A 10433-nucleotide genomic window follows, 5' to 3' on the forward strand; every position below is an offset into this window, starting at 1 on the left:
CTGCTGGATACATCAAAGCCATTCTGATAGCTCAAAGGCTGCAGGAAAAAAGGAAATCTTACAATAAAGTGTGTCATAGTTACTGTCTGTCTAAGCTATTTATTGCTATAACTTTGCAGCGCTAAGCCATTTAATAGTCTTCCATAAGCGTTCAGAGAACATAGGCTAGAGTTAAAAATGAGCTATGGCATTAAAGATGTACTCCAACCTCATTCTCAACATTCACAAATGTCTCTTCAGATTCTTGTTTATTGAGCAAAGTGCACATGAGCTCTGTAAGCACATTCAGCTAAAAGCATTCGGAAAACCTCATTGATAATCCTGTCTTACTAGGTCCAGTTGTGGGGTAGTTAGATACATGCAACAAAATACAGTTACAAATCCCATGCAGAACTCTAGTGGAATGTGAAGGGATATTTGCAGCAGGGTTAGCCTGCCCCACCATTTATATTCCTCAATTGAGTAGAGAAGTATTATCTCCTTGAATTCTTTGTAATCAATCTTTCTCTCACCTGGATCACCTAACTTGTGGGAGATTTCACTCAATGTTTCAACTTCCTCTTCCTGAGGTGCATGAATGACCATCACAGTGGAACCAAGTATGCTTAACAAACACCCAATTTTTCCATGTAAATTAAGCTTTTCATTTAAGAAGTATGATGAAAGAATGGCACTAAAACACACAAATATAAATTAGATATCAAGCACTGTTCTTAAATATCAATGTAACAATTATGCATTTGTGTTGTTATGAAGTAGAATTTCTGTTTGGGGGGGATTGCATTTTTTAAAACGTTGAAAGCTATTTGAAGGCCTGCCAGGTTTAGAAGGCAAAATGCATATATTCCAAATAAATAGTTATGAAGTAGCCTTATTTAAAATAAACTGAAATGCATTGTCTTTAGACAGAGGAAAAGGCATTCTTACATTTTAAAATCCAACTTCAGAAGGTCTCTAAATCCTCAAGAGATTTTGAGGGCACTCACAGAGTTAAAGAGAAAGTGAGGAAGGGCTTTCTGGTTGTGACACTTTAATGATAAATTCATTCTTTTAGATATTTTTAAATAAAAACGATCATGATCAGGATAAAGTTCTATGCAGGTAGTCTTCAAGAAATGACTATAATGAAGTCTGCCCATTACAATTGTTAAGTGAACCACTTGTCTTAATAACTCCCATTCCTGATCTCCTCGATGCATTTGTTTAAAAAATGCATGGTGTTAAGTGGAATATAGGGTGCCTCATGGGTAGGGGAAATCCAAGGGGCCCAGTGCAGGCATAAGCCCACCTGACTCAGGCCTCCCAAGGCCTCCTCCCGCCCCAAGATACCCCATGTTCTGTTTGCAATCCTTTGCACAGCCCTTTGGGTCATATCCCCTCCCCCATCACAAGATCAAAGATCTCTGGAGCTCAAGGTAGGGTGGAGAAGGAGGACAGGCCGCTCCATTGCTGTTCCATGTGGAACAATCCCCAAGTGTCTTATTTTTTTCTGAGTGAAAAATAACACTGGCAAAGTTTTCCATTTTCCTTTCCTCACTAGATACTAGTCTTACACCGTGTGCACAATTATTAGGCAAGTGAGTATTTTGACCATATCATTTTCATGCATATTTTCCACCTCCAAGCTGTAGAAATCTGAATGCTTAGTGGATATAAGCATATCAGGTGATGTATATTTGTGTAATGAGGGAGGGTGTGGTCTAAGGAGATCAAAACCCTATATCAAGGTGTGCATAATTATTAGACAGCTTCTTTTCCTCAGGCAAAAAGGGCCAAAAAAGAGATTTAACTGACTCTGAAAAGTCAAAAATTGTAAAAAGTCTTTCAGAGGAATGCAACACTCCTGAAATTGCTAAGATATTGGGACATGATCACAGAACCATCAAACATTTTGTTGCAAATAGTCAACAGGGTTGCAAGAAACGTGTTGAGAAAAAAAAGACGCACATTAACTGCCAAAGATTTGAGAAGAATCAAACGTGAAGGTACCAGGAACCCATTATCCTCTAGTGCTGCCATATTCCAGAATTGTAACCTGCCTAGAGTGCCCAGAAGTACAAGGTTTTCAGTGCTCAGAGACATGGCCAAGGTAAGGAAGGCTGAAACCCGACCATCACTGAACAAGATACGTAAGTTGAAATGGCAAGACTGACCCAAGAAATAACCGAAGACAGATTTTTCAAAAGTTTTATGGACTGATGAGATGTGACTCTTAATGGACCAGGTGGATGGGCCCATGGATGGATCAGTAACAAAGCTCCACTTTGACTCAAGACGCCAGCAAGGTGGAGGTGGGATACTGGTATGGGCTGGTATTATTAAAGATAAGCTAGTTGGAGCCTTTAGGGTTGAAGATGGACTTAAAATCAACTCCCAAACCTACTGCCAGTTTTTAGAAGACATTTTCTTCAAGCAGTGGTACAGGAAAAAGTCAGCATCTTTCAAGAAGAACAAGATTTTTATGTAGGACAATGTTCCATTGCATGCATCAAAGTATTCCACTGCGTGGCTAGCCAGTAAAAGCCTCAAAGATGAACGAATAATGACGTGGCCTCCTTGCTCACCTGACCTAAACCCTATTGAGAACTTGTGGACCCTTCTTAAACAGGAGATTTAGGGTGAAGGACACCTCTCTGAACAGTGTCTGGGAGGCTGTGGTTGCTGCTGCTCAAAACGTTGATCATCAACAGATCGAGGAACTGAAAGACTCCCATGAATGGAAGGCTTATGACTGTGATTGAAAAGAAGGGTGGCTATATGGGTCACTGATTTCTTTTGTTGAGATGTCAGAAATGTTTATTTGTATCTTTTGAGATGTTTGTTTATTACTCTCACTTTAACAGATGCATGAGATGGGCAAATTTTCATTTTTCATTTAGTTGTATAATAATTCAGCGCACTAATAGTTTCCCAATAATTGTGCACACATAGATATTCCCCTAAGAAAATCAAAACCTCACTTTTACTTTCTTAAATATTCAGGTTTGAGGTTTATTAACATTTTGGATTGACTGAGAGCACTGTAGTTGTTCAATAAGAAAATTAATCCTCCAAATTACAACTTGCCTAATAACTCTGCCCATAGTGCAGTTCCCTCAGCATGAGCTGCGCTAGCGTTATACTAACACAGCTCATGCTGAGGGAACTAAGGCTAGCACTAGCAGGAGAAGGAATTCTGATGGGGAACTAAGACTAGCGCTAGTGAGAAGAAATGCTCCCAGGGGACAGCATGGGGGGTAGAAACTGGCGGGGTACGCATATTGCAGCATCTCTGTGGTCAGTTGCAAGGGCAATCAATCACAGGGGTGTTGCAGCAAACATAACTTCAGGACTGGGTCATAAGTATCTTTTGGGGGTGTCTATTGTAACTTTGGTTGCTACATGTCTGGTTGTAAGTTAAGGAGTACCTGTATCTAATTTCAATTCAAAATATTAAATCTACAATCATATAAGCATACTCTTATGCACAGAACATTAAACTGAATTGCTGATAAATTTTTATTATGCTGTACCAAGATTTATCTCTAAAATCACCTATGTTGTGGCTTTTTTATAAGCAATGGGTGGGAGGAAGGGCAGACAGTAGTAAAGACGTCAAGATAGAAAATTATATTGAAACATTCAAAAAAGCAAAACTTAAAGCAACTGAGTCAGACTCAGAAACCCAGTTCTCTGCCAGCACTAAAAGCAAGTGCTTAACTAGGTCTCTTGATATTTACAGAGATACACAAAACTGCCTTCTTACCTTACAAGAACACTGAGAGCTCCCAATGGGGTCACTAATGTAGCTGGTGCAAATGCATATGCAGCAAAGTTAGCAACTTCGCCAGCTCCCACTGAGGAAAAGACATGGGAAGGGAAGAGGTGAACAACAATTTTCACAGCTATACCTACTATTTTAGGTAAATTCATCCTTGGAAAAGATAAAAGTAAATTAGAAAGTAAAAGAGAAAAGAAGGCAAATGCAGAATAGCACCTGAATAGTCTCTGGTAAATGATTAATAACTTTTATTACCTATTTTTACAATTAGCAATAGCAATAGCACTTATATACTGCCCCATAGTGCTTTACAGCCCTCTCTGGGCAGTTTACAATGTTAGCATATTGCCCCCAACAATCTGGGTCATCATTTTACCAACCTCCAAAGGATGGAAGGCTGAGTCAACCTTGAGCCCATCAGGATCGAATTCCCAAGTTGTGGGCAGCCTGCAATACTGCATTCTAACCACTGTGCCACCTCAGCTCTTGAGATATTCTACTTTCTAGCCATAGAAAATGTTGCTTTGCAAGGAGATGATAGAGTTGAATAATGTCATATACCTCCCACATTTCTATTAAAAAGAAACATGCAAAGCCAACAACATTGCTACAGTTCCAGTATAGGCACCCTTTGTTGTATCTGCTGCCTACTCCTTAAAGCAGCTGTGCTTTTCTTAGAGCTGCATGGTAGTACCGGTGTCATGCCTCTGTCAGAGCCTGAATCTGCATAGGAAAATGAGCTGGAACTGGAGCCTGTCGAGGGAGCCTGTCGAGGGAGCCTGTGGCTTCAGAGGGATTTGGAGCCTGTCGAGGGAGCCTGTCGAGGGAGCCTGTCGAGGGAGCCTGTCGAGGGAGCCTGTGGCTTCAGAGGGATTTGGGGAAGAGCAGGCCGAGGCAGACCAGGGCCTTTCAGGGTTGGGACAGGATGAACATGAGAGACAGAGCTCAGGTGATGAGCAAGCCCCCCCCCTCCTGATCCTAGAGTGTGGAGAGGAGGAGGGAACAACGCAGGCAGGTTCAACTACTCAGGAGGAGAGCGCCCCGCCGTCCCTCTCCACAAGGCATACCTGCAGACTGAGACTTAAGGAGACGCTATAGGGAGGGGCATTTGTCGGGAACAAATGCTGATTTCTTGGAGTTTTGTGTGCTGTTGCTGATCTTGGAAACAACTCTCTGATCTCTTGTTCTGTGTTGTGATTTCTGCTTGGACACCCTGAAATTCTGACCATTGGACTGGCTGACAAAACTTGATTTGGTGTTCAAAGACCTCGGATTGAATTTTGGCTTCTCTTCTGAAATTGCTCAGGCAAGTTTGTATTTCCACAGACTTGTGGATGTACATTTCATTCCTTGTTATCTACGTCAGGGCTTTTCAACCAGTGGTACGGGTACCACCTGTGGTACATTGGCACCTGGCAGGTGGTATGCGACCATCCTAGAAAAGGTAGTGGGGATGGGGAATGAGCTGAACTGGTGGCAGCACCGCACAAGCCTGAGCGAGAGACGCTTGGAGCTGCAGGGCTGTCAGGGCTCAGCGGAAGCGCCAGGATCAGTGCCACTTTCCAGTTGATCGGCGCTTCTTCGGGGCTGTCAGGGCTCAGTGGAAGCGCCAGGATCAGCGCCAGGCTCCAGCTGGAAAGCAGCGCTGATCCTGGCGCTTCTGCTGAGCCCTGAAGAAGCACCAATCAGCTGGAAAGCAGCACTGATCCTGACACTTCCGCTGAGCCCAGAAGAAGCACCGATCAGCTGGAATGTTGCAGCATCTCCAGGGTCTTGTGATTTACATTCAGATGTTTGGCAACTGGTTCATATTTATGACGGTCACAGGGTCATGTGAAGTGACCAGAACCTGCTGCAACCACCCAGCAGACAGGGGGAATAAAAACCAAACACCCCCCCACCCCCGCTGCCAATCCTCAACAGAAATGCTCACAACAATGAAAACCTCGGACAGGAGGAAGAGCGCCGCCGGGTGGGCAGGCAGGTGTCTTGCTCGGCTGTGGCTTGGGGGGCACTTTTTTCAGTGTCATTGTAACTTCGAACAGTCACTAAGCGAACTGTTGTAAGTCGAGGACTACCTGTACTTTATCACTTTTTTCCTTTGGGGGGGGTCATCAAGTTTTTGACACCTTGCTAGGCGACTGGTGGTACTTGGATATTGCCATATCCTAAAAGTGGTACAATGGGTGAAAAGGTTGAAAAGCCCTGATCTACGTGGCCTTGAGTAAATTACTCTTCTAATCTAACTGTATGTGAAACTACTTGCAGCCAGAGACTGCTGAAGGTGTGTGTGCCTTACTTTGTTCTGGGGCTTGCCAGAAACATGGGAGCATTTGGGGAAAATTTGGAGCAATTAAAGGGCAGTTTGAATTGCCAGCTGACTGCGTTGCCTCTGTGCCGTGCCCTGAATCATCACAACCGGTAATATTTGAGTTAAGGAGCCATCAACAGCCCAAATCTTGCCCACTTTGGATATGATCATTCCATATCTAGTATTAAATATTTGGATTTCACTGAAAAGAATGCCAGACTATAATTTTTGATCTATTTTTATGTACTGTATATTAATCTTTAATCAAAAAATCTTAGTAAGTTTTTAATTCAACTAGAAACATCGAGCCTTTCGATCAGTAGCCTTACTGCCTACTCCTACTAAAATCACTTTTTGGCTGATTTCAGAAATTGTATTATTAGTATTGTTATTATTATATTTTTATCATGCCACATACATGCATACATACATGTGTGTGTGTGTCTGTCTTTCTGTTAACTCAAGGCAGCAAACGTGTAATAAATATTTCTGCCTCTTATTTTCCCCACAACAATAAGCCTTTGAGGTGGGTTGGGCTGAGACAATAATTGGTCCCAAATTACCCACCAGTCTTTCTTTAGGCTTAAAACTTACAGTCTTCTGGTTTCTGTGCCAGTACCTTAGCCACTACACCAGACCTAGTACAATGTATGAATTAGTGGTTATGCTAACAGTCAGTTTTTAGTTTTTCCAGGTACTTACTTGACAAGAGTCCAGCCCACCATAGCCACTCTTTAAGATATGCATGGCCACCTTGTCCTATTTTTTTTTTAAAAGAAAAGAAAAGAATATTATAATCTATTACAGATTACTATACTTTAAAATTACATGTTCAAATTCTTGTAAAAATGCCACGCTACTTGTTAAAAATTCCTGGCCAAGTTAATAGCCAGTCAGTATTATTGATGGTCATTAAAGATGTTACAAAGAAGCAACTGTCTCTATCAAGTCCAATTGATAAGGCATGATTTAAAGTCCAATGGCTTGTGTGCATGTTAGAAAAAACAAGTCTCTATGCATTTTAGAGTGAAAATAACCGCCATGTCAGCAAGGATGTAGTGAGTCCTTTCATTCACAATTTATGACCAAAGTGTCAAGAATGAAAATTTGGCAGCTAAGTGCCTATTTGCATCTTTCCATTAGAATAGGGGGGGGGGGCATGTTGCTTTTGAATGGGTTAGTCAGAGAAATGAAACCTCTCCAGTTCTACAAAAGCTTGCTAAGAGTCAGCAGTCTGGAAAACATTCAAGGTCATTCTAGCAGATGTGAAGAAGATAGCAGACGTTTCCCATAACAAAGAGAACTTGTTTACATGAGGGGGTTTGGCTGCAAAGGTTATTGTTATGTGCTATGGTCTGATGTCTTGGGATTTTAGAGTTAGTTTTAACTTGCCATAATTATGCTATGTATTCAATAAACAGTAAACTTTTAAGAAAAGAAATGATCCTGGATTTTTATTTGGATACTCAAGCTGGATGTTGACACAAAGCTGGAAATCTAAGGTTTCAGGTCTTTGTGCATCCCCAGAAACCAGCTAATCATATTTGCTCAACATCTATTGTGTAGCTTCCTGCAATTTTGAGGTAGGAAACACAGTAAATACAATACATACTTCAAAACAGATAACATAATTTATAGGGGGGAAAATCTTAAATGCTCCTCAAAAACTTTTTAAAAAGCTGAAAAATTTGGCCCCAACTTTGTATTATCCTATTCACTTTAGCCTTCAATCATTTACACAACATTAAAAATGATGCTCACAATAATTAAAGCAAGTATGAAAAAACCCAGGAACTTTTCTTGCATCATGTAAACGAAAATCGCATTTTGAGATTTTAGAAGAAGCTGAAAATACAACTGAAAACTAGCTTTAAAATATTGAAATAAGCACTTGGAATTTTGTCCTTTATACCAGATTCTGCATGAAATCAAAGAATACCTATTTAAAAACTGATGTTTTTAAACTGCAAAAAAATCTTACATAGCTTAATCAAAATTACATAATTTAATCAAAAACATATTTATTTTTTTAAAAAAAAACCCTCAAAATTTTACCTGCTCTCATGGAGCCTTTTCTTGCCAATCGAAGGAGACCCTTTTTCTTCAGGATGAAACTCCCTCCAATGAAAAGACTGGAACTCATTGCCAACACAAGCCCAATATAGAAATCATATTTTCCCCGACTCTCAATCATTTCGTCAACTGCTAAGGTTTTCCAAACTGTCACATTGATCAAGGAACAAAGCTGCTGCTGATATTGGAAGCAAGATGATGCCAAACTGGAACCTAAAAGAAGTATATGTTATAAGCCAGCATATCATAGAGATCAATTATGTAGTGTGGTACATAACTCAAGCTTTTTTTAAAAGAAAGATTTCTCCATTAATTTCAGCAGAAGGCATAGTTCCAGATAAAAATAGGCCCACAGGCAATCCATTTCAATTAAGAATGAATTAAAAGCATTAATTTGCTTCATATGGTCCTGATAATCCTCTGTTCTCAAACTGTTGTACAGTATACATTTATTCTGTAAAGGAATTAATTTTCCCAACTAATAGTAGAGCTAGTCCCACTTGTTCAATAGTAGAGTTAGTCCCACTTCTGCCAACACAGAAAGAGCACAAAAAAATCTCTCAACACAGAATATCTGAATTTTACAGTTCAAGAAATTTCAGATCTCTTTTTAAAATTTTGTGCAGAAACAGACACTTTTGTTATCCACATTATGTCCTCACTTATAGGATCATGTCTACATCCTAATTGTTTGAGAGCTTCCTTTTGTGTGTGTCAATTACTAAATTCTATCAGTGAGTACACCACTACAGAAAATTTTGATTGTGGGCTCAGAGTTGTGTTTCTTGCATTCAATTAACACTGAGTTCTATTCTGGAAGGTTTTCAAAAATATTGCAATTTATCAAGCAAGTTGGATCATCTAAACCAGAAATACACTAAGAAGATAATCAATTTAAAATTGATTGGTATGACACAATACAATGAAAAGTGAAAGAAAAATAGTGGTATTTTATACAATGAAAGCATATATTATACCAAATAAAAATAGAATAAATGAAATGAACGTTTTAGTAAATGAGATAATATTGAATTAATCAAAGATATTGATTAGAAACAGAATGTGAGAAAAGTAAGGTTCTACATTTAGGCTAGAAAAACCAAATGCACAGTTATAGTTTAGGAGGTACCTTGCTCAATAGTAGTAACTATGAGAGGGATCTCAGGGTCCTAGTGGACAATCACTTAAATATGAGCCAGCAGTGTGCTGCAGCTTCCAAAAAAGCCAACATAGTGCTAGGCTGCATTAACAGAGGGATAGAATCAAGATCACGTGAAGTGTTAATACCACTTTACAATGTCTTGGTAAGGCCACACTTGGAATACTGCATCCAGTTTTGGTCACCACGATGTAAAAAAGATATTGAGACTCTAAAACAGGGGTGTTAAACTGCCAGCCCGCAGGCTGGACGCGTCATGATGAAACTGCGCCCACCTCATTGCCAGCAATGGGGAAAAAATTTCGAGACATTGTGCGTTTGACATGTCTGCTCTAGAAAGAGTACAGAGAAGAGCAACAAAGATGATTAGGGGACTGGAGGCTAAAACACACAAGGAACGGTTGCTGGAATTGTGTATGTCTAGTTTAATGAAGAGAAGGACGAGGGGGGACATGATAGCAGTGTTCCAATATCTCAGGGGCTGCCACAAAGAAGAGGGAGTCAAGCTATTCTCCAAAGCACTTGAAGGCAAGACAAGAAGCAATGGATGGAAACTAACCAAAGAGAGAAGCAACCTAGAACTAAGGAGAAACTTCCTGACAGTTAGAACAATTAACCAGTGGAACAACCTGCCTCCAGAAGCTGTGAATGCTCCAACACTGGAAGTCTTTAAGAAGAGATTGGACAGCCATTTGTCTAAAATGGTATAGGGTTTCCTGCCTGAGCAGGGGGTTGGACTAGATGACCTCCAAGGTCCCTTCCAACATCATTATCATCGTTGTTGTTGTTATTGTTATTATTATTTTAAAAAGAGATTATCGGTAAATCTTAATTTTTAGGTACATTTCACTGGAAAGTCCAAACTTCTTACATTTATTTATTTTATTTATTTATTTATTAATTACATTTATATCCCGCCCTTCTCCTTGCAGACTCAGGGCGGCTGACAATTGGATAAAATACTAACATATTATACACCTAATTAAAATTTGATTAAAAAGAAATATTTAAATTTGTCAGATTAAAAGTAATTAAAACCCCTTTAAAATCCCTTAGGCCAGTCCCGCAAGCTGGAACAACCACGTCTTGAGGGCGCGGCGGAAGGAAGGGAGATCAGGGATCACCCTGAT

The 10433-nt window shown here is 40.1% G+C and overlaps 1 protein-coding gene across 1 annotated transcript in view; it reads right to left on the minus strand.

The window, feature by feature from the left end:
* The window catches only part of NIPA2 (NIPA magnesium transporter 2), a 31020-nt gene that overhangs the window by 3637 nt on the left and 16950 nt on the right, over positions 1 to 10433 (minus strand). Inside the window, exons 2-5 of the mRNA XM_015812288.1 lie at positions 8127 to 8357; positions 6774 to 6830; positions 3746 to 3836; positions 513 to 673 (exon numbers count right to left, since the gene is read on the minus strand). Of these exons, the coding sequence (XP_015667774.1) occupies positions 513 to 673; positions 3746 to 3836; positions 6774 to 6830; positions 8127 to 8265 (448 nt within the window). The 5' untranslated portion in view covers positions 8266 to 8357. The remainder of the gene's footprint in view (positions 1 to 512; positions 674 to 3745; positions 3837 to 6773; positions 6831 to 8126; positions 8358 to 10433) is intronic.

This window comes from Protobothrops mucrosquamatus, unplaced genomic scaffold (assembly GCF_001527695.2).
Source record: "Protobothrops mucrosquamatus isolate PMUCROS unplaced genomic scaffold, P.Mucros_1.0 scaffold77, whole genome shotgun sequence".
NCBI classification, from domain to species: domain Eukaryota; kingdom Metazoa; phylum Chordata; class Lepidosauria; order Squamata; family Viperidae; genus Protobothrops; species Protobothrops mucrosquamatus.